Raw genomic sequence first — 25,624 nt, forward strand, 5'->3', positions numbered from 1 at the left:
TCAGCCGGTTCAGCGACAACTTCAAAACCTCCAAAGATGACATAAACCCCAAGAACTCAGGCAGAGGACCAGCCAAATTAGACCTCACAAGACTAAGATTTTTCAAGTGGGCTGAACCCTGCAAGTCAGAAGGCAATGACCAGCCAGTTGTGGAGTTCAAAGGGTTATCATCTAATGCCAACACCTCCAAGTTCACAAGCCCCTTAAAGAAATCTGACGGAATTGCCTCAAAGTTGTTGTAATCCAAGAAAGCATACCTCAACTCAGACAACCCACTAAAAGATGGCAACTTCCCACTAAACTGGTTATGCTGAAGGCCAAGATTCTGCAACATAGACAACTGATTGAAATTCTGAGGCAAAGGGCCCTTCAAGCCCAGCCCTCTAACCTGAATCTGTGAAACTCTGCTTCCAGAACAGAAGATGTGAGGCCAATTCGGAGGACCGCATGGGTCATCTCCATTGTCAGGCCAGTTCAAGAGCTCTCCGTTTTCCAGACCTTCTTTAAACTCCTTGAGTATAGCTAAATCACTCGGGTCTGTAACACAATGAACAGATGAAACACAAAACAGGAAACTTGTGACAAGAATTGTCATTAGGGCACTTACCTCCATATCAAAAAATTTTGAAGCCAAGAAGCAGTTTTTACAAGTATTGAGAGTTGAAGAAGCGCTGGTTGAGAAATATGGCTGATGGGCTCTCTGTTTATTAGGATCAGAAGAGCCAAGAGAAGAGGCAGTGATGATTGGAGTGAGAAGAAATACTCCTCGCAATGTTGTGGCCTAAGCAAGAACAATGCAGACAAAATGTTAATCTGATGTCTGCTACTCTGCTTATTATGGTAGAAAAGTGTGGTAGTGTTATAATTTGGCTCATAAAATAATCAAAAGTTGCTTTTAAATTAAACATTTATTTATGCCTTCATTGAAGGTGAAGTGGGCAGTACTTCTTTTCTTCTCAAAATCCATGAAAACTGTAATGAAATCTTGAAATATTTTGAATTTACATAACAACTAGTTACTATTTTACTGATCTGAGTTGTCCAACCCCAACAAGATGCATTCATGATCACATTCAACTAATTAAAGCTCAAGAACTCTCAGCTCATTAACTATCTCTACATACCCCAATTTTCTCAGCTTGTCATCTCCAAAGCCTGTATTTACAAATAACGGAAAGGGATAAGTACGTTCACCTCTTTCATTTATGATCTATTTATACAAACTATTCTTATTTGTGTAATTATAAAAACCATATCTTATAGTCAAACATCAGATACAGTTTGTATAATAACATTGGCGTTGTCAGAAAATATATATTTATTTTTTCTAAAAATAAGAGTGATTTGTACAAATAAAACTGACATTTCTAATAGATGTATATATAATTTTATAAAATATAAAAATGGTATTATAAATAGACCACTATATCAGAAGACTACATGTAATTAATCCGAATAGTAAGGTGCATGATAAGGACTATCTCCTTCCCAATTCTACTCCTATAACTAGGTAAAATCACTTATTACAAGGCTACTCTCACCATATTGAGAAATTAATATTTTTATTAGAGGATGCTGCCCAATTACAATTCTCCTACGTACCCTTAACTTCAATGATCATCAATGCATTATAGCTAGTATTCGTGCCTGCTAAACTAATCTACCCTTAATACTTATGACTAATTATTTGCTTTTTCAAAAAAGAATTAAATTTGAGCCCAAGAATACAAGATCTCTTCGTTAATAGAAAGAAATTATGCAAATCCAACCAAATATTTTTTTTCTCCATGAATATCTATTCAATTATTAATTATTATCTCATAACATGCTTATAAGGAGAAATAGCATTTTTCCTCTCATTTTTTAGGACGAGAATACTTTTCGTCCCATTAATTGTAAAATTTGATTATTGGCCCCATAAAGTATTATTAAAATTTAGTTTTTTTGTCAAATAGTATTCAGCCACGTGCTTAACATATGTCTTTTCCATCAAGATATTAACGAAATATGACGAAATGGGTAAAAATAATATTTTTTGTGATTTTATGAGACCATTAACAAGAATTCCATAACTAATAAGATAAAAAAGTGTACTGACCAAAAAATATAGAACGAAAAATACAAAATTCCCTCCTTATAATATAAACAACTTTTTACAGTTTTATAACTCGATCACAATAAATAATAAAAATATAAATATGTGTGTGTGTGTGGGGTGTATGTGCAATTTGATCAATAATTCACCTTTTAACTCCAAAATTTAAGTTTCTAGAGGGGCCAATTTAAGATCTTCAAAATCTAATCCACGCACTATCTTTTATTTCTTAATTCGCAAAGAAATGTGCCAAATAAAGCATTTGGGAGTGGATATATAATACCCTTAATTAGGTTTGGAGTGGTGCAGCCACTGAGATTGGGACAAACTTGGCCCCCAATAATTATTACCTTATGCTTTTTGTTTGGACTATGCACCAATAATCAAGACCTAAGAGTAAAAAAAATTCAGATCCATTATTTTTATTTTACTTTTTTGAGGCACTTATATTGGCCTGACATTATTGCCCCCCCCCTGATGGTTGTTTTTTTTTTTTTTTTGAAAAAATTAAAATTTTCAACGCGAACAAACTTATGATTGTAGGTATGTAACTGGATTATGAGCAGTGATTTTGATTTGTTTTACATATCGGTGAAATTATAGTTATTTGAGCAATAATTATGACACAAATTAAATATTCAACAACAGTAACGTACCAATATGGTGATACCCAAATAGAATTGTTATGTTCATTTATTTGCTATATGTTTTTTATTTAAAAAAAAAAGATTGATAGAAAAGACAACATCAAAATATTTCTGTTTAATATAAGAATGAAGATGTCGTTATGATCTAAATTCTTTAAATAATAATTAAGAATATAAGAGGAATTAGAGTCATCATACATTATGGAATATGTATTTCCAATATCGTCGCCGAAACCTATGGGCTTTAAAATAATTAATTAACCTCCTAAATGCTATCATGTAGATATTACATTTGAATTTTATTTATAAAGTAATTAAATGATTGTCACCACTTCACTCTTTTAAAAATAAAAGATATGCGTCAATTATTCACACGTCATGACACATAATATTAAAGGGTTAAAACCCCCAAATGCTCTGTATTACTCCTAAAATTTATTGAAAAATCATATCAAATTTATTGAAAAAAATGAAGATATTCATTTTTTACAACTATTATTTCAATTTCATTAAGACAGATTTTCCTCCCTAAAAATAATATAAGACTATACTTGGATTGATCAATTCGGATTTAAGAAAAGAATTTTAAAATGACTCCAAAGTGCTGCGAAAAACTTAGAAACCAGTTTGTATGTGCTTCTCGATTGTATATATTTTTGGTCAAGAGACGTGGTTGGATTTGATTTTTATGGAAAAAAATTTACCCACGTTAAGTTTGGTCGTATCAAATCAATCAAAGAGTAAGTGTATGATTGGTCACTTTTTTTGAACTATATCCCGTTCGAACGTTAATTATATTGCACTTGTCATATAATTAACCTAGGTCCAGCGAAATTCGATTTGAATGAGAATTTTCAAGTTTTAAATCGCTCTCTTCCTCCGGAGGACTTTGCTCTATGGTTGCAAAGGAATCAACATGTTCATGGGAAGGAGACTAGGGATCCGATTGGTACATCCCAATTTGCCCATCAACACTGTGCGCATTCCAGGAAGTCTGTGCGAGAGTGTATTAATGGTGCGAAGAAGTTTTGAGGGTTTTTATCACTTGTTTTTCTGCTGTAGTGCAGTGTTGATTAATGCAGTCTAACTGTTTATGATTCGTTAAGTTGGAGTGAGAAAAAAATGAGAACGAAAGACGAAGGGGAAGTGAAAAGGTAAAAAAAGAAAAATATAATTTTCCTTTAAATTATTTGATATTTTAAAAAACATTAATTAATTAATTTTAGTAAATTAAAACTTAAAAATTCTATTAATAAGAATATTTTTTAAACAAGAACAAAAATATTTTTTTATTAATAAAAATATTTATCAAAATGAGTGTTGAAACTATTCAATTTAAATAAAGTAAAAATTACGACCAAAATGACCTCAAACAAAGAATTCAGATTTAAATAAAATATGTATTTTTTTTTTAATTTTTGTGACATTATATTTTTACTTTTCTACTCAATTTTAAATTTTGAATACATTCAATTTTACTTCTCCTCTAACTATTCTCCATAATCAAACACCAATTTTTGTTATATATTTAATTTTACTTTCACTTTCTTATACATTTATTTTTTTTCCAACTAAATAAATTCTTAGTTAAAAAGAAAAAAAAAACACTCGTCACATTTCTCACTACAAACGTCGAAACTTTTCGAAACATACTTATTTTTCCAAACCTTATAAGATGTAGCTAGTAACAATTCCAAAGAAAGCGTTTGTCATTTTGCTTTTGCACTTCTTCTATTGAGATGCGACTTTAGTTGTGGGCCAAGAAATTAAGTCCATTAAACAACAAATGAACATAAGGTTTTAGTTAAGCCGACATGGATCTGCGACTGGCCCGTTTAATATAGACTTCCTAGACCCATTTTGTTTTCACATATAAAATTTTACGATGGATAAATTATAACGAGTTTTTTTATAATTATAAATATCCTCTTATATTTTTAAATACCCCCTTATAATAACACATTGTAAAAGGGTATTTGTTAAGGTAATTATAATTTCAATAGGGTATTTGTAATTTTAGAAAAATGATGGGGTATTTATAATTATGGAAAACTTTAGAAGAGCCCGTCGTGATTTACACTACAATTTTATATAAAAGTTGAAAAATAAGGAATTCATCTTGACTCTCGGATAGAGGTAAAAAATAAATGAAATTATTCGATAATCAATTGATATCAATCGAGAAAAGTCTGTTTGAATCCGATTTATTAAACTTAAGAACCCAAATTTGAACTCTTTTTTTTGTTTGATATGCTTGTGAGCTCGTTCTAATTTGTATAAAAATGATAAAATATACTATATCATCTAATATTAGATTAATTTTTCAAACTCGATAATAATTCAAACAAACTTAAAATTAATGTGTTTGACTCGACTCAAATAATTCAATATAAAATATTTATAACCAACTAACAACTACCATTAAAGTAAGCAAAAATAAATACTATTAAAATAAATCAGCACACCAATTACGTCTTTGCGCAATGATTAAGGATAAGACTGAGGTCCCATGAATAAGTTCGAAATATATGAGTGTTTGAATGTTTATCTTAAATTATTATAATCTTTTTACTGTTATTATGCGATAAATTATTATAATTTATTTAGGATGATTTAGTTAAAAATAAAGCATCACAAGGTTAGTGATATTTGTAGGAAAGACAAGGATATATGGGAGCGAATTAAGCGAAAGCTGATGGTGATGGCAATGAATCGCACTCAAACAGAGCTGTCTGCCGAGGTTGCACTTGGAACTTCATATGTGACCCAACACATTGTTCGTACTTGTAAGGTGAATTCCACCACTGTACAACAAAACAAAACAACATTTGTTCATGTAATTTTCAGCACGTGTGCCCCATTTTCCTCTATTAATTTCAACTCTACGCTTCCTTTTCTTACAAAAAACAATATATTTAAATTAAATTTTATCAAATTATACTATAAATATACTATACTTGTTATAATTGATTTATATTCAATCAATTTCAATTCGAATTAAAATTCTCCTTTCTCTAAATAAAGATTTTCCATATTACAAAATTTAAATAAAGAAAAAAAAAAAGAAAACCCACGTCTGCTAATATATGATATATCCACCAGAAAATAGCAAAGTATAATTTAGATAACAGTGTGGTGGAAACTAGAATTAAATTTTTTCTCCATAAAATGAAGTTATTTTGTACTGGTGCTTATTGTTAAAGAAAATCATATCTTGATTTTATAATTGATGTGGTTTGTAATTTGATCGGTGTCCAATATATAGGAATGAAACCAAGCCCTATCAAGTCCTAGCAGTCGACGTGATTTGGCTTCGATTAGGGTCTATTAGCCTATCAAGTTTCAGGTCTGAACTTGTCTTGTCTATTAATAAAAATAATAACCAAAATTTACATTATCTTGTTTAAAAATAATTTTTTTCGATATTTTCATATTTAGTCTCTCTCAAGTAGTAAGAACTACATGGTTTCCATTTAGTCAAGAAGAAAAGTTTGTTATCTTATTATTTTCTCAACATCAGGTTACATATCCTACCAAAAAATATCTCTTGCTTGTAAATTTCTACCTATCAGTATCAGAATAATAATTTATAAGAATCAATTGTACTTATATTATTGTATTTATTTGATAGAGCTAGACCAAATTTCTGGCCTCACCACTGCCCATGTGCAAGGTGTTGTTTGCTCTAACTTCATATGAGTTTCACGATATTATCTTGAAATGTGTCGCGCTAGGGAGAGAAGGTATTGGGGCTTATAAGCTGCTCAAACTCCTCATTTATAACTAATATAGAACGTTGGCCTATGTTTTACACTATCATTCTCACCTTAAAACTTATAGTACATTAATACTAACTTGGTCAAATATGAAAATTTAAATTTTGATCACAATTAATCAATATCCATTATGATTTTACATACACCAAAATATTTGAAACAATTTTCAGCTGGAAACAAATATTTTGGCCTTACTTGTAAAAACGACCACTACTAACCGTTGCACAACCATAGCTAATTAATATCCACTATGATTTTTTTTTTATTTTAATCATTTTCTTCTAGTGAATACAAAATAATCAATTAATCCAAATATATTCTAATATTTACATAGAATCCTATACAAAATTGAAATCGTATACATTTGAAAATGAAAACAATTATTAAATTGTATTTCAGATTATCTGATAAGATTAAAATCAATTTATATATATGTGGTAATTATCATCGTAATTAAGGATGGTTAATTCATGGGATCTGAGCTGCAGAGATAGTTTCTCTTTGTTTATTTTCAGGCAGCTTTGTCAGTAGTAGTGCTGTGGGATCACAACCACTGATGATCTAATGATGTCATTACAGCCCTTTTTTATGGGTCATTACATATAAAAATGTGAGGGTTAATTAATTAATTAATTTCCGAATTAAGTTCATCATAATATATATATATATTCTTGTATAGTTCATGCCCAACCCACCTGCCTTTTTACCTAACTACACCAGTTAAAATCCATAATTACTTCATGTGTTCCACTTAAACTAAGATCCACGTCAGCCGCAATTTCCTTAATCACATGCCCTAATCATACTTACTTTCCATAACTATCTAAACCTTAATTAATAGTTAAGCATATTCTAGTTGATTCTAAACCTGAGGTTTGCGTGGAAGAAAATAGAGGACAGTGTAGGGTAATATAAAAATAGGTAAGAGTGACAGAATAAGTGAATCTGCTTTTCAAACCAAAAAAGAAATGTCAAGTTGATCAGAAAGCTGACTGATCACTTCACCTCTGAATAAACAAATCACAATGGAATCTCTCTTTTCGGAAAGCAATGAATTGGGTCAACATTTTTTATTTTTCAATACAATAATCTCATTTTTATTTCACTAATAAAAACTATATAATTAATATATATAGTAGTCTATATATGTTTTCCAATCAAATATTTTCTCAGGATATGGTTCACTTTTTTTGACTCTCTCGTTTTCTTTCTGTAATCAATCTTTTTTGACTTGACTTAACAAATAAGTCCATACACATAATTACGTGCCCAAAAGAATGATAGTGCACATTTTCAACGGTGCTGATTTTTTTTTCTCAATTCAAATAATTTCTTATATATCATATTTTCTTTAATTTATAAATATTGATAACAAGCTAGACACTAGGAAAATGATTTATTTATACAAACGACAGTTTAGCACCAGGCCGGAAGGGACTAAATTAAATACTATGGGAAGTTTGTTTTTATCCTAAATATTAATTAAAAAATAAAACATTAATTAAGAATATTATATATAAATGTTCATGTGATGCATGTTACATATGTATATGTATATATGTCTAGTGGGAGTTTTGGCAAGAGTGTGTGTGGATATATTTCAATGAAATGGAATTTTGGTATGAGTCAGAGAAATATTCCACAAGCATATCCAGAAAAGGGTATAAGAAGTTGTAACTTTTTAAGCACGGGATCCCACGCCACAAATTTTTAATCATGTATGTACAAACATATATTACTAAAATTGGCCTGGCACGGGCTTTCTCAATATTAGGAACCTGGAGGATTAATTAATAAGATGTTAGGACTTAGATATAAGAGTTGAACAAAGTTCAAATTTTATTTGATTTTACAATATCTATGTTATACATAATTATAAAGTATTCTATTAATGTCTTCAATTTATTGGTATATTAATTTTTATTTTTTTATATTTAATAATTATTTTAACTTATCAACTCAGCATGATTTTTCAAAACTACCTTTCGGTAGGTTTTTCTTTTCTCATTTAGGTAATTTTAATTTTATAAATAGGAAAAATATAATATAAATAAATATTTTATAAAAATTTATATACATACACAAAATGTTCCAAACTTACTGGTGTATATCAAGGGAGAGCACATTTTTTGTGTTTTTTTCTTGTTTGTTTTTTTAATATTTATTTTTTTTATTCATCTAATTTTTCATTCCCCCACTATCTTTTGATAGTTATTTATTATTAATATTATTATAATTTTCATGCTTTGTCCTAACTTTCTAGTAAATTACATATTAGCTTATTATTGTGTATATACTTTCTTAAATAATATTATAAAATTTGCACACCACACACACATGCCACAAATTACTATATTTATACTATACATCAAGCGAGAACACCCTTTTGGTGTCGCACTTAATTTTGGTATGTCATTTACTTTTAAAATTTTAAATTAATTAGTTAATTATTTTTTAAATTCTCCATTTATCATGATTTTTCGTAACTACCCTTTGGTGGTTATTTTCTTTCATGCAATTCTTTTAGTGTTTCTACATTATTTATTATCTTTATTTGTTAATTTTCTTTATAAATTAAAATATTTATATTAATTTATTATCTTAATATATGTTTTTAGGTATTCTTTTAAACTACAAAAACTATACATTTTAGGGTCCGGCTCATGAGTGGCTGCCTATGCTGAGACCATCTAACCTATTACTAGTTCCTAAGTAAAATCGTGTACATGTGCCTGCACAAATAGCAGTACTACGACTCCATCTAAATCAAACAAACAAACAAACCAGATTCTTACAAGCACTTGTAATAGAGTTGTGCGATGTACAGTGGCCACTTCAACTGCATAAAACATAATTACTTAATTAGGTTTACCAGAACTTAAGTACTATAAATAATCATTAATTCAACTTTAATTTTTGCAACTAATACCATCCATTCACATATATAGTATACTTAACTCCAACATGAATCTGCTGTTTTTGCCCTCTCCACCATACTTTACTTTCTGTGTGCTATCTCAAACCGCCTTTAATTTCACTCCATTTATGTACATATATATTCTTCTTGTTTTTATTTTTTATTTCTTCACCAGCAAGTTTTTTTTTTTAAAAAGTAATATCTATATGATTACATCAATATTTTAATAATTTAAACTTTAATATATCAATATAATTGAGAGCAATGAGATAAATTACAATAAATTCACATAGAATTAAGGGGTTAAATGCAATTTACCCTCCTGTGATATGTGAAATAAGCAAATATCCTCATATGAAAAAAGAATTAGCGGATTATCCCCCGTGTTTTCAAAAATAAAGCAAATTACCCCCCCCCAATCAATGGCTCAGATAGGAGGGTATTTTGCTTCATTTCCAAAACACAGGGGGCAATTTGCTATTTTATTTTTCATATGTGATTTTTTTTTTTTTGCTCACTTTTCATATCACAGGGGGTAAATTGCATTTTTTCCTTAAATTAAGTGAGATTTGAGAAAGAAAAACAAAAGGAGCAAAAGTTCGGAGCATGTAAGGAAGTAAACAAAATTGTATATTACGTCCTCACAAATTAATTTTTTTGCGATTTTGATCTTATTACTTTTTAATTATATCTTACAATTTAAGTAAATTAGCAGTCTCAAAACTTAATTCCATTAAACTTATGATGAAAGGAACATGTACATGGCCTTAACTCCTTAATTTAAAGATGTTTTTGTTACAAATTTAATGAAATCAAGATTTTTGTGATTAAAATTATAATTTTTTTTGAAATTATGAGGTCTAAAAAGCAAAGTTAAACAACAATAGGACTAAAATCGTCAAAAAAAAAAAAAAAATAAAACTAACTTGAGTGACGTAAAATGTATTTATTAAAACCTTATTATATCCGGTCACCATCTTATCCAACACTTTTATCACGCACTCGTAATTAGTTTTTCTACTTCGTACTATTTAAATAAATGTAACACTTTCCCTATGCTTTTTATTTTGAAATTCAACTTGTTTTTTAATTTAAATTATCACTCTTGAAAAGTATAAGTTTTACAAACAATCTCATAGTTCTATAGGTTCGGAGATGAGCTCTCTATGACTTTAGTAAGTTAATTAATTTAGAGATTTCATTGTGCGAGTTAGTGGAGATATATAGTTGTTTTCAATGTTTTAAATAAGTGCTTTAGACGAGGTGGCTTGAGATTATTTTTTTAATTTTTAAAAATACAATACTTATACTATTTTCTTTACTTTTTTTTTTGGCTCTGTATAAAAAATAAAAATAAATAAAATGGGAAATGATTCTTGAAGGACATAGGAATTAATCCATCTAATCAAATTAAAAGTTAATAATCATGTAATATAAATGCAGAAAAAGGTGATGAATTAATACAAAATTAATATTTATATTTACAATTACTTGATGATATTTTGATTAATTAATACCTTACTTGCTAATTAAGGTACAAAAATCTCAGACAAAGTGGATTCAAATAATCTATTATAATTGTATATATATGCATCTTGCCACATTATATAATTTCTGACTATGTCCTCAACAGGTAGAATATATATATATATATATATATATATATATTAGTGGTAGTGAACAAATACTTTAATTTGTTAACCTTCCCATCAATTTCAGACTTTCTCCAAAGGCATATATATATATATAATTACTGTAGAATTAATTAGTGGTGACCAGATGATCTATATATATATATATTTAGTTAAATATTTTGTCTTTGAATGAAATGAATCATTATTGTTTCTTTTACTTACCAAACATTTCATTTAATGATAAAAGCACTTGAATCAATTTTTGGGTAAATTCGGATAAAATGATCTGAAAGAAAAGGCCGAAACCTAAATGCTTCTCGATTTGGACTTATATCTATGCATAGATTAGTATACTATCTCTTAGTTTGTACAGGCGATCCATTTGGATTTCAATAAACAGGTAGGGGTCTTGTCTAATTTCTGCCACGACACTGGCGGCTTTAATAAAAAATAAAGAACTCTTTTATCATGAATTTAGTCGTATATCTATTTCATTTAATAAATATATTATGTGTCTAAAATTTTTTCGAAATAAAATATATAATGTACGTCATATGTTCATGTGGTACGTATGTGCATATTGATGGAGTAAAAGATATAAAAAAAAATTTAATGAAAATTAATAATAGGATGTAAATTGCAATTCTTTTTGTCTTGTAGGACTAAATTTATTGAGTTGTAAAACAGTACGATCAGAATCACAAATAAGCTAAATTATGGAACGTAAATTATAATTTTTCCCGTAGTTCAATATTTACCATGTGTATGAAGTGTGCTTAGATTGTTTACCTCTAATTTATCCCCATCTTGTAGTTATTAATAATTTATGGCACACCTCATTTATGTGTGCAACATTTATGAATACCATTTAAAAAAAGAATTTATGAAATATTTATTATTTAATAAAGTATATATATAAATAATAAATGAATATCAAATTTATATAAAAATTAGTGACAAAAATGAATGAAAATTAAAAAATAAAAAGATAATAGAAGAGTGAAGAGTTAGATGAAAAATTAAAGAAAATAAATAAATAAAATTTAAACCAAAAAAGAGATAGACATAAAAAATGTGTCTTCCCTTAATATAAAGCATTTATATAAATCCACGTTATCTGTATATTTAGAGGATATGTTGTATGTCCATCAAATTTATATCTCATCAGTTTATAAGATAATGTAAATTAAACCGGCAACTATTGAGACGAATGCACTATCTGTCGCAAAGAACAAACACCATTATATATATAACATTTTCCAGAAAGATCGCCGAAAGCTTAAGCTTACATAATCTCACCACTTCCCATCCGCATGCCGCCTCCACTCTTCTAGACTATATATCATGTATACATACATACATATATATGTATATTATTATTTTAGCACTATTACATCTCTTCTACACTACACATAATTATGTCTGTTACATATCACCGTTACGAATTCGTCATCGACCCATATTATCATAACATATACGTACGTACGTAGTCTTAGATATAAGTACGGTGACATTATTCCTAATTTATATGAAGACATTAATAATATACATCGACGACAATCTGATTACTTCTTCTCTCCGAGTCCTTGCGGCGGATGAACATTCTTCATCTCCGGCGAGTCCTGCGACGTCGTGCCATGAACCTCGATCACTACATGATCGTCATCATCGGTGATATCGTTGACGGGCTTCACTATTCCTCGATGAAGCAAAGTCGTCTGCTGTTGTTTCTCGGGCAGTGCCGTAGCTGTTGACTTGGGTTTCTTGAAACCGGCCATTCGTGAAAGTTCATGAACCGACAGCGAGATCTTGTCGATGCACTTAATGATGTCGAGAAGTACCGATGCGACTACGAGGGCGGGCATGATTTCTTGGAGATCTGCTTCCGTGGGCAGTGAGCAGGTTTCGAGTATGGTCTTTAGGTCGTCGGCTGCGGCTTTGTAGTTTTGCGTATGTGTTTCAACTCCTGATGACGGAAACGTCATGCTCTTTATTGCGGACGCCACTTCTTTCAAAGCCTTGCTTGATTCCGTGCTCATTTTGATGCACGCTTCTTGGATTTTTATTTGGAACTCGGATGCTACCTGCAAATGAAATTGACTTCATTAATATATATATATATGGGCATTTTTTCTTATCTTACTTAATTGTGTTGACACGTAACATTTATGTGTATATGTTCGTGATTAAAAGATGATATTGTCCATTTGAAATGAATGAGTTATTATATTAATATAGATATTCAATGGTGTAACTATTATTTTAAAATTTAGAATTGCAGAATCATGAATTATCAATGTATTTATGATAAATAATATATATTTATAAACGAGATGTATTGTACGTACGTTTACCTGATGTTTTGAGTTTACGTATCGGTTAAGTGTTTCAATGAGACATGCGCATTCCCTTGCCATAGCCCCGACCTTCAAGTACTGTTTCCAGGGGTGATGGAACCTAAAACGACCATGACCAGGTTCCCACCATGCAAAATTTGCCTGGAATGTTGAGACAACGTTAGACAGCGAAATCTACGTTCCAAGTACAAAAAACTCAATATCGAAACTTACCAAAGATTCCTCAGTCGCTTTCGAATTGAGCACACTTTTATAGGCTTCCAGAAATGACGGCTTGCACTCATTCTTGGAGGAAATTGCACCACTTCCATCCACAGCTGAAGGACCATAGAATTCATGGCCAAAACCTGTAATGAAATTCAAAAATAATATGTATTTAAAAATAATATTTTTGTGATTTAAAAATTATAGAGATGGCTTTTTTATTTTTATTTTGTTAATTGTAGTGGACAAATTTTGGCCAATATTATGACATGCAAAATTTTCAAACTTAAATCAAATTTGATAGAATCAAACTAATTACAGAGCGAATATGATATACTTGTCAATGATTGATTTAAGTGAGACCAAGCCAATTTGAATTAGAATTTCCGATTATGACATGCATGTGTACCTTCCAAGAAGGAAGCAAGCTTCTCTATATTTGCAGCAACTAAATTATGCAAATCTTGGCCCGCCCAAACCGGGCAAACGAATATGGATATCAACATACAGGTCGCCCCGCCTATAAGAATAGTGGAAAGCCTTTGATGAGCCAGTTGCAGGATTTGAGTGACCCGAAAACCCGATACGGCCACCAGGCTGAAAGTGAGTATGAATATCAGCACTCCATAGTCGTACTTCCTCTTCACGTTAGGGAAAAATCGTGTAAACGTTGACGCCGCCGCTGCATTTCAGGAGAAAAACACTTTTAATTATATTCATAATCCCAAATTAATGAATGTTGAGAAAATCTGTAATCTTATTCTATAATTATAAGATTTTCTTTAAATGTAATTTTCACTCAGATTTCTCAAATTTTTTATTATTTTTAGAAAGAAACATTACCTAGAAAAAAGACCATGAGACCAAGAACAACAGGCTCTCCTTTCTCTCCACAGAGACTTGCCAAGTACTCGGCTCCGACACCTAAAGCACCAGCCAGTAACGTCGCACAACCTCTGTTTATGCTTTTCGATAGGGTTCCACCTAAATTAAACAAAAAAGATTAGTTTATTTTAATGAAAATTTACTGAGAAAGTTAATATATATAAATGAATTACTGACCAACTGTGAATTCAAAGACGACGACAACTGTTAAAACAGCCCACATTCCTGCCTGTCCGAATCCATCGTACAAAGGCCTGAAGTAGTAGAACAAAGACACTAACGTAAGAGCCAATCCGACTTTCATGGAGTGCACGATTCTCCTCGGATCATCCTCTCCAATTTTCTTAGTTTTCTTGACAGTCTCAACCGCACAACTCTTCAACTTTCCAGGCAGGGACTTGACAAAACCCCATGATCCGGCAGGGCCTGTCGACGTCTTCTCCTGGTTTCCTGAGTTGATCATCTCCATGGTATGCAACCAAGAACAACCTAGGAAAGTACACAAGTACTCACGTTGGAGTGTGCGAGTTATGTATCTAGACAGAAAATTGGAGAGGCAGCTAAGGGTTAATGCAATTTGGAGAGGGTTGTGAGCGTCGACACGGAATTTATACAGGTCTGAAAAGTGGTGCGGGGGGGCAAAATTGATAGATAGGATAAATACTTTATTGATATTTACATGCGCAGATGTCTTTTTTGTTTGATCTTTGGTCTGATGACAAAAGTTGTCCCTTCACAATCATCAAACTGGGAAAAAAGTTGGTCTGCGTGAGTCGACTTTTCACTTGGATCTTGCCAATTCTTTTAAATTTTACATGGGGTACAGCTTGCCATCCCCCCCACCCCCCCCCCTTCCCCTACGAATTTAATTAATTTAATTTTTATAAAGCAGATAAATAAATCAACTGGGGTTTTCATTCATTCCCATATATACCCCACAAAACCCCCACTCAACACACACACACACACGTACTGGTGGTGAGAGTGGACGGTGTGAAAAGTCTGCGAAAGTGCTCTGGTTTCCACCATGACTTTAAAATGGTTTTTCAATTTCACACTTTCACACACACTATATAACTCTAATGCCATCTTTATTACACTTTTATATAAATATATATATATATATATTTCATATTATACTATTTTCTTGAATTTTAACAAATTACAAGTGTATTAATTATCGTCGTATTTTACATTACAAATTCTCTTCAATATCATCAGTATAATTATCCGATGTTAAAGTACTTGTAATATACTGAGACTTTAGATTACATTTCGATTGATGATTTTGAAATTATGAATTTTAAATCCATAATAATAATTAAGTTCTTTAAATTTGTTTGAATAATTTATAATTAAGAGATTTCAATTTTTTTTTAATTTTAAATTTCAACTATGTTTTGTTAAATATATTAATAGATTTCAAATTCTTCTAATAATTAAATTTTCAAAATTTTTCTTAAAATACAAATTCATCGCTCCAAATATAATTTTAAAGAATATTAGAACTATTATTCAAAATTATTAATATTATTTTTTTATAATATGATAGAATTTTAAGGGAGTGTAAATATTTATATAAAGGTATAAGTTATAGAAAGTGGAGTCGTAGCTGATACGAAATGTGGGAAATTAAAGGGAGAGAGATTGCGTAATAAGGATTGTTGAGGAATGAGGAGAGACATATATTTTAGTGAGGTTATTGCGATGATTGTCAAACTCCAATTTATGATAAGTGGACTTCAGTCTCAAAAAAGTACGGTCCCCATTCAACTCTGCGTACGGAAACCCGGGAATAACGTATCTCCCCCTTATTATTTATATACATACATTTCCTTTTTTTTTCTCCTCTCTTAAATGTCTGTAATTCTTGAAATCTGCCATCAAATTTCACCAGATTATTGATGACTTATTCATTCAAGGTTTTTTTTTTTTTTTGAATATTTGTTCAAGGTTGAGGTGTATAAATAAATTTAAAATTATGGGTTTGAATACGAGTATATATTTATCTCACTTAATATGAATTTATTATAATAAGATATTGTCTCATTTTATATGAATTTTTATTATTTATTTATCAATTTATTGTAAACTTTTATACTGAAGTTGGCAAAAATTATATAAACTTTTAATGTTATCCCTCATTTAACATGCTCATGTAATTATTTTGTACTTATACAGAAAAAAGAATCATAATATTAACCTCACTCTATATATATATACTAAATTTATCCCATTATAAGTATAAAAATATATATAAAAATATTAAACGAGGAGTAAATTAGAAATTTATTTAATTATTTTTTATTGACATCATAGTTTTCCATCTCAACTCTAACAAAAAAAAATAAGTATATATAGAGAATTTTCGAAGGGGGTGAGTTTAATTTTAAATTTTTTTTAAGAAAAAATATAATTTTACTCTTTTAGGAAAATCTAAATATAATTAATAAAAAATTGAAGTTGGGTTGATGAGAGTTTCCTAGAAATTTCTTGTAATTAAATAATTATTACTTTATTCATGATTATTGAGGAATGATTTAATTAGAGACGACATTTCAGCTGACGTCTTCCCGTTGAAATTAGCAGCACATTTTTGGTTCCCGATTGCATTTATGTAATACTTATTTGTTTTTGGAGATTGAAGTTTAAATGATGATGGTTGTTGGGCTATAACACGTCTTAGAAATCATAAATTGCAAATATTTTGAAATTATAGCCCACTCATCATAGCAGGAAATCCAACTAATAATCATTTAATTACTAGGGAGTGACATATGCGTAATTTAAATTTATATGATGCTTTAATCGAATGAAAAATAATAATAATAAAATAATTGATCAAAATTGATAACACATATTAATTTCATGTCCCACAAAAATTAATAACAAATTATAAAAAATAATTTGACAGATCACAAAATTTTCCATTAATAACAAAGTATGGATAATGAACCTATTTTTTATCCTACAAATATTATTACGCACACAAAGTGTAGAGAATTTAAAATGAGTATTTACCTTTCTTTACTAATAAAAAACAGATGTGCACCCAATTTTTGTGATTTCAAAGTTCCATTACCTTATTCAGTTTTGAAGTTTTACACTAATTTAACTGTCTAATAAATATATTTGTGTATTTTATTTTTATTTATAACATATTTTAAAATATAAGAGATTATTCATTATATGCACGCAAGAACAACATGTGAATATGACTAGTATTACTTAATGTTATCTCATTTTCATCTTGACTAGAAACACTCCTGTCCACACTATATATCTCTATGCAAGAAATGTACACCAGATTAGGGGTATCAATAGATAGGGTAAGATCCTACTTAGACCCATAATTTAATTCTGAGACCTAGACTCAAACTCAATAAATATTATTAGACCCAAACTCATTAAAAAATATAGAGTGAGTCTGAGTTGGCCCTCTACCCACCAATACACATGGATCTATGTATTCAATTTGGACCCAAAATACATGTTTATTTTTTTTCTTAATTCAATTGAATTATTATTTACCAATTGATCTACCTCCAATTGAACAAACCTAATAAACTTAAGATATCATAATATTATTTATCGTGTAATTCTTTAACCATATACATTAATAATAAATAATTATATAATTAGTTAAATAAATATATTATCATGTTGGGTATACTTCTTAATATCTTGATAGGTAATAATATTTGCTTGAAAATTTGAAATGATAAAATTGAATTTTAAAGTTTTATAATATTGAATTCGATTTCTATTAAATATATAGATTTAATACTTTTATAAAATTATTTTATTAATGGTATAATAAATTATATTATTTAAAAAATTCCATAAAAAAAGAGTTATTTGTGAATCGATATCAATAATTCTGAATTTATTGATGAATTCTAGGTAAAAATGAAAAATATAAGAAAAAAATTTAATTTAATTATTATGATTTACAAAAAAAAAAAAAAAAAGGGTCTGGGTCTGCCAGAACCCAAATACTGTATTTGATCTGGGATTGAATTTGAATGGAGTCTTACCTCATTCACTGGCTTATAAATCTACTCATTAACTTATGTTGCATTATTTGGAAAATCTTTTGGGTGAATGGGCCCAACATATAAATTGGGCCAAGGGACTACTGTTATCCACTAGGAATAATGTTGTTGAAAAATTTCATTCAAAATTATTTAATTATTCTGTTATAAAATTTGGTACAATTACGTATAAATTTTTAAAATCCGGAAAGCAATGACAAGAAAAAAATTACAAAAACTACAAGACAAGTGCATGGTTGTGAAAGGCGGACATGAGGTATTTACAAATCATAGTTGGTTATTACTAGTTTGATTGTTTCCATCCAGCAAAGCCAGCCTCCATTAATACTACCAGTGATTGGTATTTACCTCGTCAATAAAGAAGTAAGGCGTTCCCAACTTAATTTGTTGAATACACAAATACAGAATCACTGCATGTAACTGTGGAACATTCTTAATTAGCATGATTAAGGAAACCAACAAACCCCACAATGAGATTCTTCAATAACACAAAAGGGCGTAAACCTATGTTTTTTTTTTTCTTAAATAATTGAAATATATACATATCACAGGTTAAAATATTAAATCCACAAAATGGAAAATTGAGGCGGGACGCAGCCACAAAGTCAGCACTGAGGTGAATGCAAGTTGTGAGTCAAGTCAGTAGACCGTCGACCTGCTTTTTGACTTGCCGCTGGACACGATTAATTGATTTTGATATATATATATATATATATATATATTAATAGAAATAATTAATTACAATACATTATACTACTTAATTCTATATCCATATAGACAGAACTTGAATGCAAAACATTTCTTAGCTGTGATTGAAAAGTTTAATTTGGAGTTTCTGTTCTATCATGGAAAATTTTAATTTATATTGGATTTTGTCGAGCTTGAACTAATTATATGACAAATACAATATATTTTTTGTGTATTAGTATATAGTTAAAAAAGATTGACCAATCACATAATAAGTATATTACATATGCTCTGTGATTAATTTTGTCTTGCCAAACTTAATTTGGGTATGAATTTTTTGTACTGCCACCAAGGCAAATGACTCATTTGCGATGTTGAAAGAAATTTTGAATTAGCATAATTAACTACACCTGATATAATTAATTTTCCTAAAGGCATGCACTTTGATTTATTTATTTTTTACTAAGTAATAATAAATAAATTATAATAACTTATCTTTATTTCAATTCAACTAATATATCAATATGAATAACAACAATAAATAAATTATATTAACTAACATAACATGAGACAAATACCTATACGTCATGGGACCTCAACCTTAATTTTAATCATTAAATTAAGATATTTTTTTTGCGTATTTTGAAAATATTTAAAGCTCATCTTTTAAGAGAGTAAAAAGAAGTATATATTAACAAAGAAGTAGAAAAGATAAAAAGTAATAATTAACAAACAAACAAGTCGCATATTTATTTATTATTCAAAACTTATATATATATATATATATATATGTTCTAAAATTCAAATCCAAGTATAGTCAGTCTATTTGCTCTCGTGACATCAGTCGCCCGCCCCGACAAACATTTTGGATGCTTCTCTCGTTTCAAAGAATGCACATCATTATTCACGTGCATTAACCTAATCAATACAATTTTACAAAATACTTTTACACCTGTTCATAATCACATCTCTTGCACAACGTTTGAGAAATCAAAATTTAATAACACCCTTTAGGATATGTCTAGCAAGATCGAACTAATTATGTCATACACTACAAGAAAATAAGTGACAATAAACTTTATTTTGTCATTATATAATTATTAGTGACAAAAATTGTGTATAAAGTTGTCATTGTAGATAATTAACGACACATGTATAGTAACAACTCTATCACTAATTGTATTCAATGATAACTACGTATTTATGTATGTATTTTGTTTTCACTACGTACTAATCTTTTCTAATAACAATTTTTACAAAATAATAATAACTATTAAAATCATAAAAATTTATTGTTGTGACAAGAATAAAAAATTCTTGTCACCAAATATATAATTTTCGTGATCTGATTCTTTTTGGGTCGTTAATCTTCTTTCTCTTTATTTTTTTTTTGTTTACTACTGAAATAGTTAATTATTCTTTTTAAATTATATATTATATAAGTTTAAAATTAATTTATACGTGACCAAACCTAATCCAAGCCAAAACTTCCCAACACGTTAACCCTCCTGGCCCATGTATTACTATTTGTTTTCCAAGCATTAAGGGCAACTTATTCCATGGGCAGTCAGGAGTCTTATTCAAACATGGTCCCTGGAATTTACACATTATTCTCGAATTTTGACCACCGAATTAACGTCTACCCCGTGAGAATACATGACTTAATTCAGGATCAAATTTCCTTCTTTCCTTATAAATTTTCTCAGACACATTATATATCAACAGCCGCATTCTCTTACCAGCCTATCCACACATTCTTGTATTAATTCCAGGTTGTATTATATGCGTATTTTTATTGGATCACTACGTTTTTTACATCCTGTAATAATTGGCTGCTTAATCATCCATGGAGAATATCGAAGTTCCTGAGTACTTCATCTGTCCAATTTCTCTTCAAATCATGAAAGATCCAGTGACAGCCGTGTCCGGGATCACATACGACAGGGAGAGCATCGAAAACTGGCTATTCAAGAGCCACAACACGATTTGCCCCGTCACCAAGCAGGGCCTGTCGAGACAGGCAGACTTGACACCGAACCACACCTTGCGTCGATTAATCCAGGCCTGGTGCAGTCTCAATGCAGCTCAAGGGGTCGAGCTGATCCCCAGCTCCGACCCCCCTCGCATAAAGATTCCTATCGCCAAATTGATAAGGGATCTCTATCTGCCCAACCTGCGGATCGAGACGCTGAGAGAATTGGAAGCTCTTGCGCTGGAGAGCGAGAGAAGTAGGGTTTATTTAGTCGAGGCTGGCCTAGCTAATGCGCTGGTATCGTTTATCATATCACGTTATAAAACAGGCGAAACGAATGGCCTGGAAGAAGCTCTCCGTCTCCTCTACACCGTTCTTGCCCCGTTGAGTCAATCCACGGGGCCCGTAACTGAAACCGGCGAAATCGTCGATTCTTTGATGTGGGTCTTCGGGTGTGATAACAAAGTAGTGAGATCCCACGCAGCATTTGCACTGAAAGTCGTAGTCCACAAGGCGAATCCAGGCATGCTGGAGAGACTGAAACCTGAATTTTTCAGGAGGATTTCGCATTATCTACGCGAAGCTGCAGGCAACAGCTCTAAACTAGAAACAAACTCCCTGCTGCACGTTCTGCTGGAAGGCTGTCCGTCGGGGAGGAATCGGGCGGCGATGGTGGAATCAGGGACCGTTTTTGATCTGATCGAGGTGGAGCTTAGAGGCCCGGAGAAGAAAACCACAGAACTGGTGTTGGGAATATTATACCACTTATGTTCAAGCGCAGATGGAAGGGCTCAGCTTCTCAGCCACGCCGCCGGGGTTGCGGTGGTGACGAGGCGGATCCTGAAGGTTTCTCCTACTGCGGATGATAGAGCGGTGCTGATCATTGGGTTGGTATCGAAGTACTCAGGGACAAGTGGGGTGCTTCAGGAAATGTTGAGAGTTGGAACTGTGGCAAAGCTGTGTACGGTGATGCAAGCGAATTGTGCCTCGCATCTGAAGGAGAAAGCTAGAGAAATTCTTAGAGCACACTCTGATGTGTGGAAAGATTCTCCTTGTATCGAAGTTGCTACCTTAACAAGGTGTACTAGGTGATTCATGAGAAACTCTAAAATCATATTGGATTTTGTCAGATTTTTTAATAACTATACGACATGTCTATTATATTTATCGTGTGATTGAAGTATAATTTAAAAAAAGTGAGCAATTATAAGACAAATATATTTATTTGTTGTGTGATTAATTTGATCGACCAAACCTGACTTGAATAAGTAGTTTTTGTGATTCATAGTATTTATATTGATTTTTTTTTTCAAATTATGAATTGATTTCTTTTTTCTAAATTTTATTGTTTATATGGGTACTGACATGTAATAAAGTGAAATATAAGAAAAAACATCAACTGGAAATAGAAGATTTGAACTACGTGTTATATATATTGAATTAATTGTGGTTCTGGATATATATGTAAAAAGAATTGGTATTTGATGTGCTGTTTGCTTGGAGATGTTGGTCCTTTTTCTTTGTAATCTTTTTGTTGTATATATACAGAAATAGATAAATGTGATTCTGTAGCATTTGTGTTGATACGTTATTCCTATTAATTTCTTGTTCATATAGATATCAAATTTTACAAATGTTGTATATTTAATTATTAGCCTTTTATCTAATCTAATGGTTGATGTAGTAGTAATAATTGTATTTCTCTCAATAAATAAATAAATAAAAAAAAGATCTTCTTATGAGAAATTCCATTTGGTAACATGTATAGATCAATATGTGTACAACTTTCTTATCAAGGTCGTATTAAGACCCTACTTAACAAACCTGTGATCTTTAGATAGTTTTTTATTCAATTATTCATATTAAAATTTCCGCCCAATCATTTTTTGATTTTGTTGTCAAATACTCGTAATTTTTGCTACTGATTAACTTATACTTTTTTTTTTCAACTTATTCCCACTACAAACTCAAAAAACTATTGCGAAAACCCTTTAATTACATCCCACAAAAACCACTCATTCTTACTTTTTGGAAATGTATATTTTAAGATATATATATATATATGTGTGTGTGATTTATTCTAAAACTCTATTTAATATTACCCCCGAACATTCAATATCTTTCAAAATAAATTTTCACCTCTGAAAATTCATTCAGAATGTATTTTCCAAACAAGTTTGATATTTTCTATGAACAAATAGGCGTTAGAGAGATAGAATATGGATTCTCTTTTCAGCCCATAAATGATATGTGAAGCCCAGCCAAAAAAGTGGAGCAATTCAAATGGGCCAAACAGTGTTTTAGAACAATGTGTTAATTGATGATGGGTCTTCACATAGACATTATGGATTAGTAAGAAATAAGAATATGCATGTGTCGATCACAAGGGTTGTCCTCGGGAGTTGTCTCCGATCCATATTTTTTTAAAATAGTTATTATGATGGTATATATTTTCCAAGTGGAACTTGTAATTTTTCAAGTCGTTTTTCAATACGTGTTTCAATTAATTCATTTTATTTTTCTCGTAGATGGTATTTTTAGCGCTACATATATAAGAGGGTATGGCATAATTGCAGCATTTTATGTAATGCTATTTTAAGAAAGAATAAAAAAAAGGCTATATATATTAATTGCAGACTTGAATAAATGAAGAAGTGTAGCACACACACAACACAATGGGAGAAAGACCAAAAAAGGAAGTGGTGCAACGTGAAATCCATTGTTCCATCATTCAATTATCAATATCCCACGTAACTGCTATGTAATTTGAGAGGTGATTGTTGCACTATATTTATCCCTCCTCACTTAGTGCTTATCTCTAACACTGCTTTTAGCTTAAAATAAGCTTTCACGTGTTCTAAATCAGCAGCACCCATTTCCACAGTTAAGCTTTTAATTACTTTATGTCCTTACCAATACAACTTCAACACAGTCGTGGCGGCGCACTTCCTGCCCAAAATACTATTATTATTATTACTACTACTGTTACTTCTCAACTTCAAAGCAAATATTTCATTTGCTACAATATTCTAATTATATATTTACGTTATTTAATATATTTCAAGTGCTTTTTCAATAAAGTGATCAAATTATTCATTGTTGCACTTGATAAAAGCTATCAATAACGCCAAGTATAGCTCATGTTAGAATTATTGATGTTACTGGGTTACTGCTTATGATTACTCTTAGTATTAAATTATACCAATATAAAAAGAAAAGTCACATTTTACACGTATTGGCAGTTTCTGACACCACAACATAAGATTTTTAAAATACTAATTATAACATTTCTACCAATATAATTACTTATTTATTTTTAAGTAGTTCATGTCTTATTTTAACCTTCAATATAATATCATGTTCATCATACACTTTACTGGTGTCATCACTTTCTCTGCTTTTATTCATATATTATTTTTTATTTTAAAAATTTATCTAGTATGTATCGAATTATATACATACAAATATTGATTGTCGTGGGGGGTATAGTTATTTAAACCAAAAAAGACTACTGCTCCTATGGTTGCTATAAATATACCACAGAAGCTTAAATAAGTTATATATATTGGGTTAATAACATTTTTATCTCCCTCTGATAAAAAAAAAAAGAAACATTTTTATCTCCCTGAAAATTTTAATAGACAAAGAACCCTTTTGAGCTTATAAATGAAAAGATACAAAACTTTTTTATAAAAGATCTCGTGTTCAAACCTTAAATATGTGTTGGGTGCATAGAGTATAAAAGAAAAAAAAAGCGCAAAAAAGATGGATATTTATTGTATCCCTCTTCAATATTAGTCTATTATGTGTTTTGCAAGGACCAAATTGCCCTTATATATATACCATTCGATCATTTTACGTTTTAACTGCAATAAACTCAGAATTTCACTTTCAAATTTAATTATAGTACTTATATATTAGTAAGTGGGGATACAACTGCATCAATAGGAGGTAAATTTGACCTCTTTCTTAAAATTTCCTGAAGATGGGTTACCCTTTTTGTTTTAATTTAAAAGGGTTTTTTGCCCATTATAGGGCCAGGTGCATTGAACTCCCTGTATTCCTACCAATTCTTTTCTTGCACAATTTTATAGACCAGAAGTAGGGTTTACTTTGTCTGAAATCCCTTTAGTCTCTCTAGCAAAACCAGGTATGTGAAAAAACCGGCGGTTTTCCAAAAAGAAACTGGTAATTATTTGGTGGGAACTTAATAATAACCCAAGCCATTAAATCACAACTATCGTCAGCACTTATGCAACCATCACTAGTTTTAGTGTCGAAACTCAGCAAAAAGCTACAAAGATACCGTATATCTGGGTAAAATCCTTATTTTTATCCCATTAAAAAAAAGTATTTTCATTTTTAGTATCATAATTATAAGGTATCGCTTTTGGT

At 30.3% G+C, this 25,624-nt stretch overlaps 3 protein-coding genes across 3 annotated transcripts in view; 1 reads left to right on the top strand and 2 right to left on the bottom strand.

Moving 5' to 3' along the window:
- Positions 1–837, bottom strand: part of LOC105161714 (receptor protein kinase TMK1) — a gene marked incomplete in the record, with an annotated part of 3,302 nt that extends 2,465 nt beyond the window's left edge. Inside the window, 1 exon segment of the mRNA XM_011079503.2 lies at positions 1–837. Coding sequence (XP_011077805.1) covers positions 1–613 — 613 coding nt within the window.
- On the bottom strand, positions 12,296–15,079 carry LOC105161715 (aluminum-activated malate transporter 8-like). The gene is made up of 6 exons (XM_011079504.2): positions 14,693–15,079; positions 14,474–14,614; positions 14,040–14,312; positions 13,640–13,773; positions 13,424–13,567; positions 12,296–13,153 (listed from the first exon to the last, which is right to left on the bottom strand). The coding sequence occupies exons 1-6, from the start codon at positions 14,982–14,984 to the stop codon at positions 12,635–12,637; spliced, it is 1,503 nt and encodes a 500-aa protein (XP_011077806.1). The 5' UTR covers positions 14,985–15,079; the 3' UTR covers positions 12,296–12,634.
- LOC105161803 (E3 ubiquitin-protein ligase PUB24) lies at positions 20,959–22,410 on the top strand. Its single transcript, XM_011079617.2, has one exon. The coding sequence runs from the start codon at positions 21,104–21,106 to the stop codon at positions 22,319–22,321; it is 1,218 nt and encodes a 405-aa protein (XP_011077919.1). The 5' UTR covers positions 20,959–21,103; the 3' UTR covers positions 22,322–22,410.

Source organism: Sesamum indicum, linkage group LG5, assembly GCF_000512975.1.
Source record: "Sesamum indicum cultivar Zhongzhi No. 13 linkage group LG5, S_indicum_v1.0, whole genome shotgun sequence".
NCBI classification, from domain to species: Eukaryota; Viridiplantae; Streptophyta; class Magnoliopsida; order Lamiales; family Pedaliaceae; genus Sesamum; species Sesamum indicum.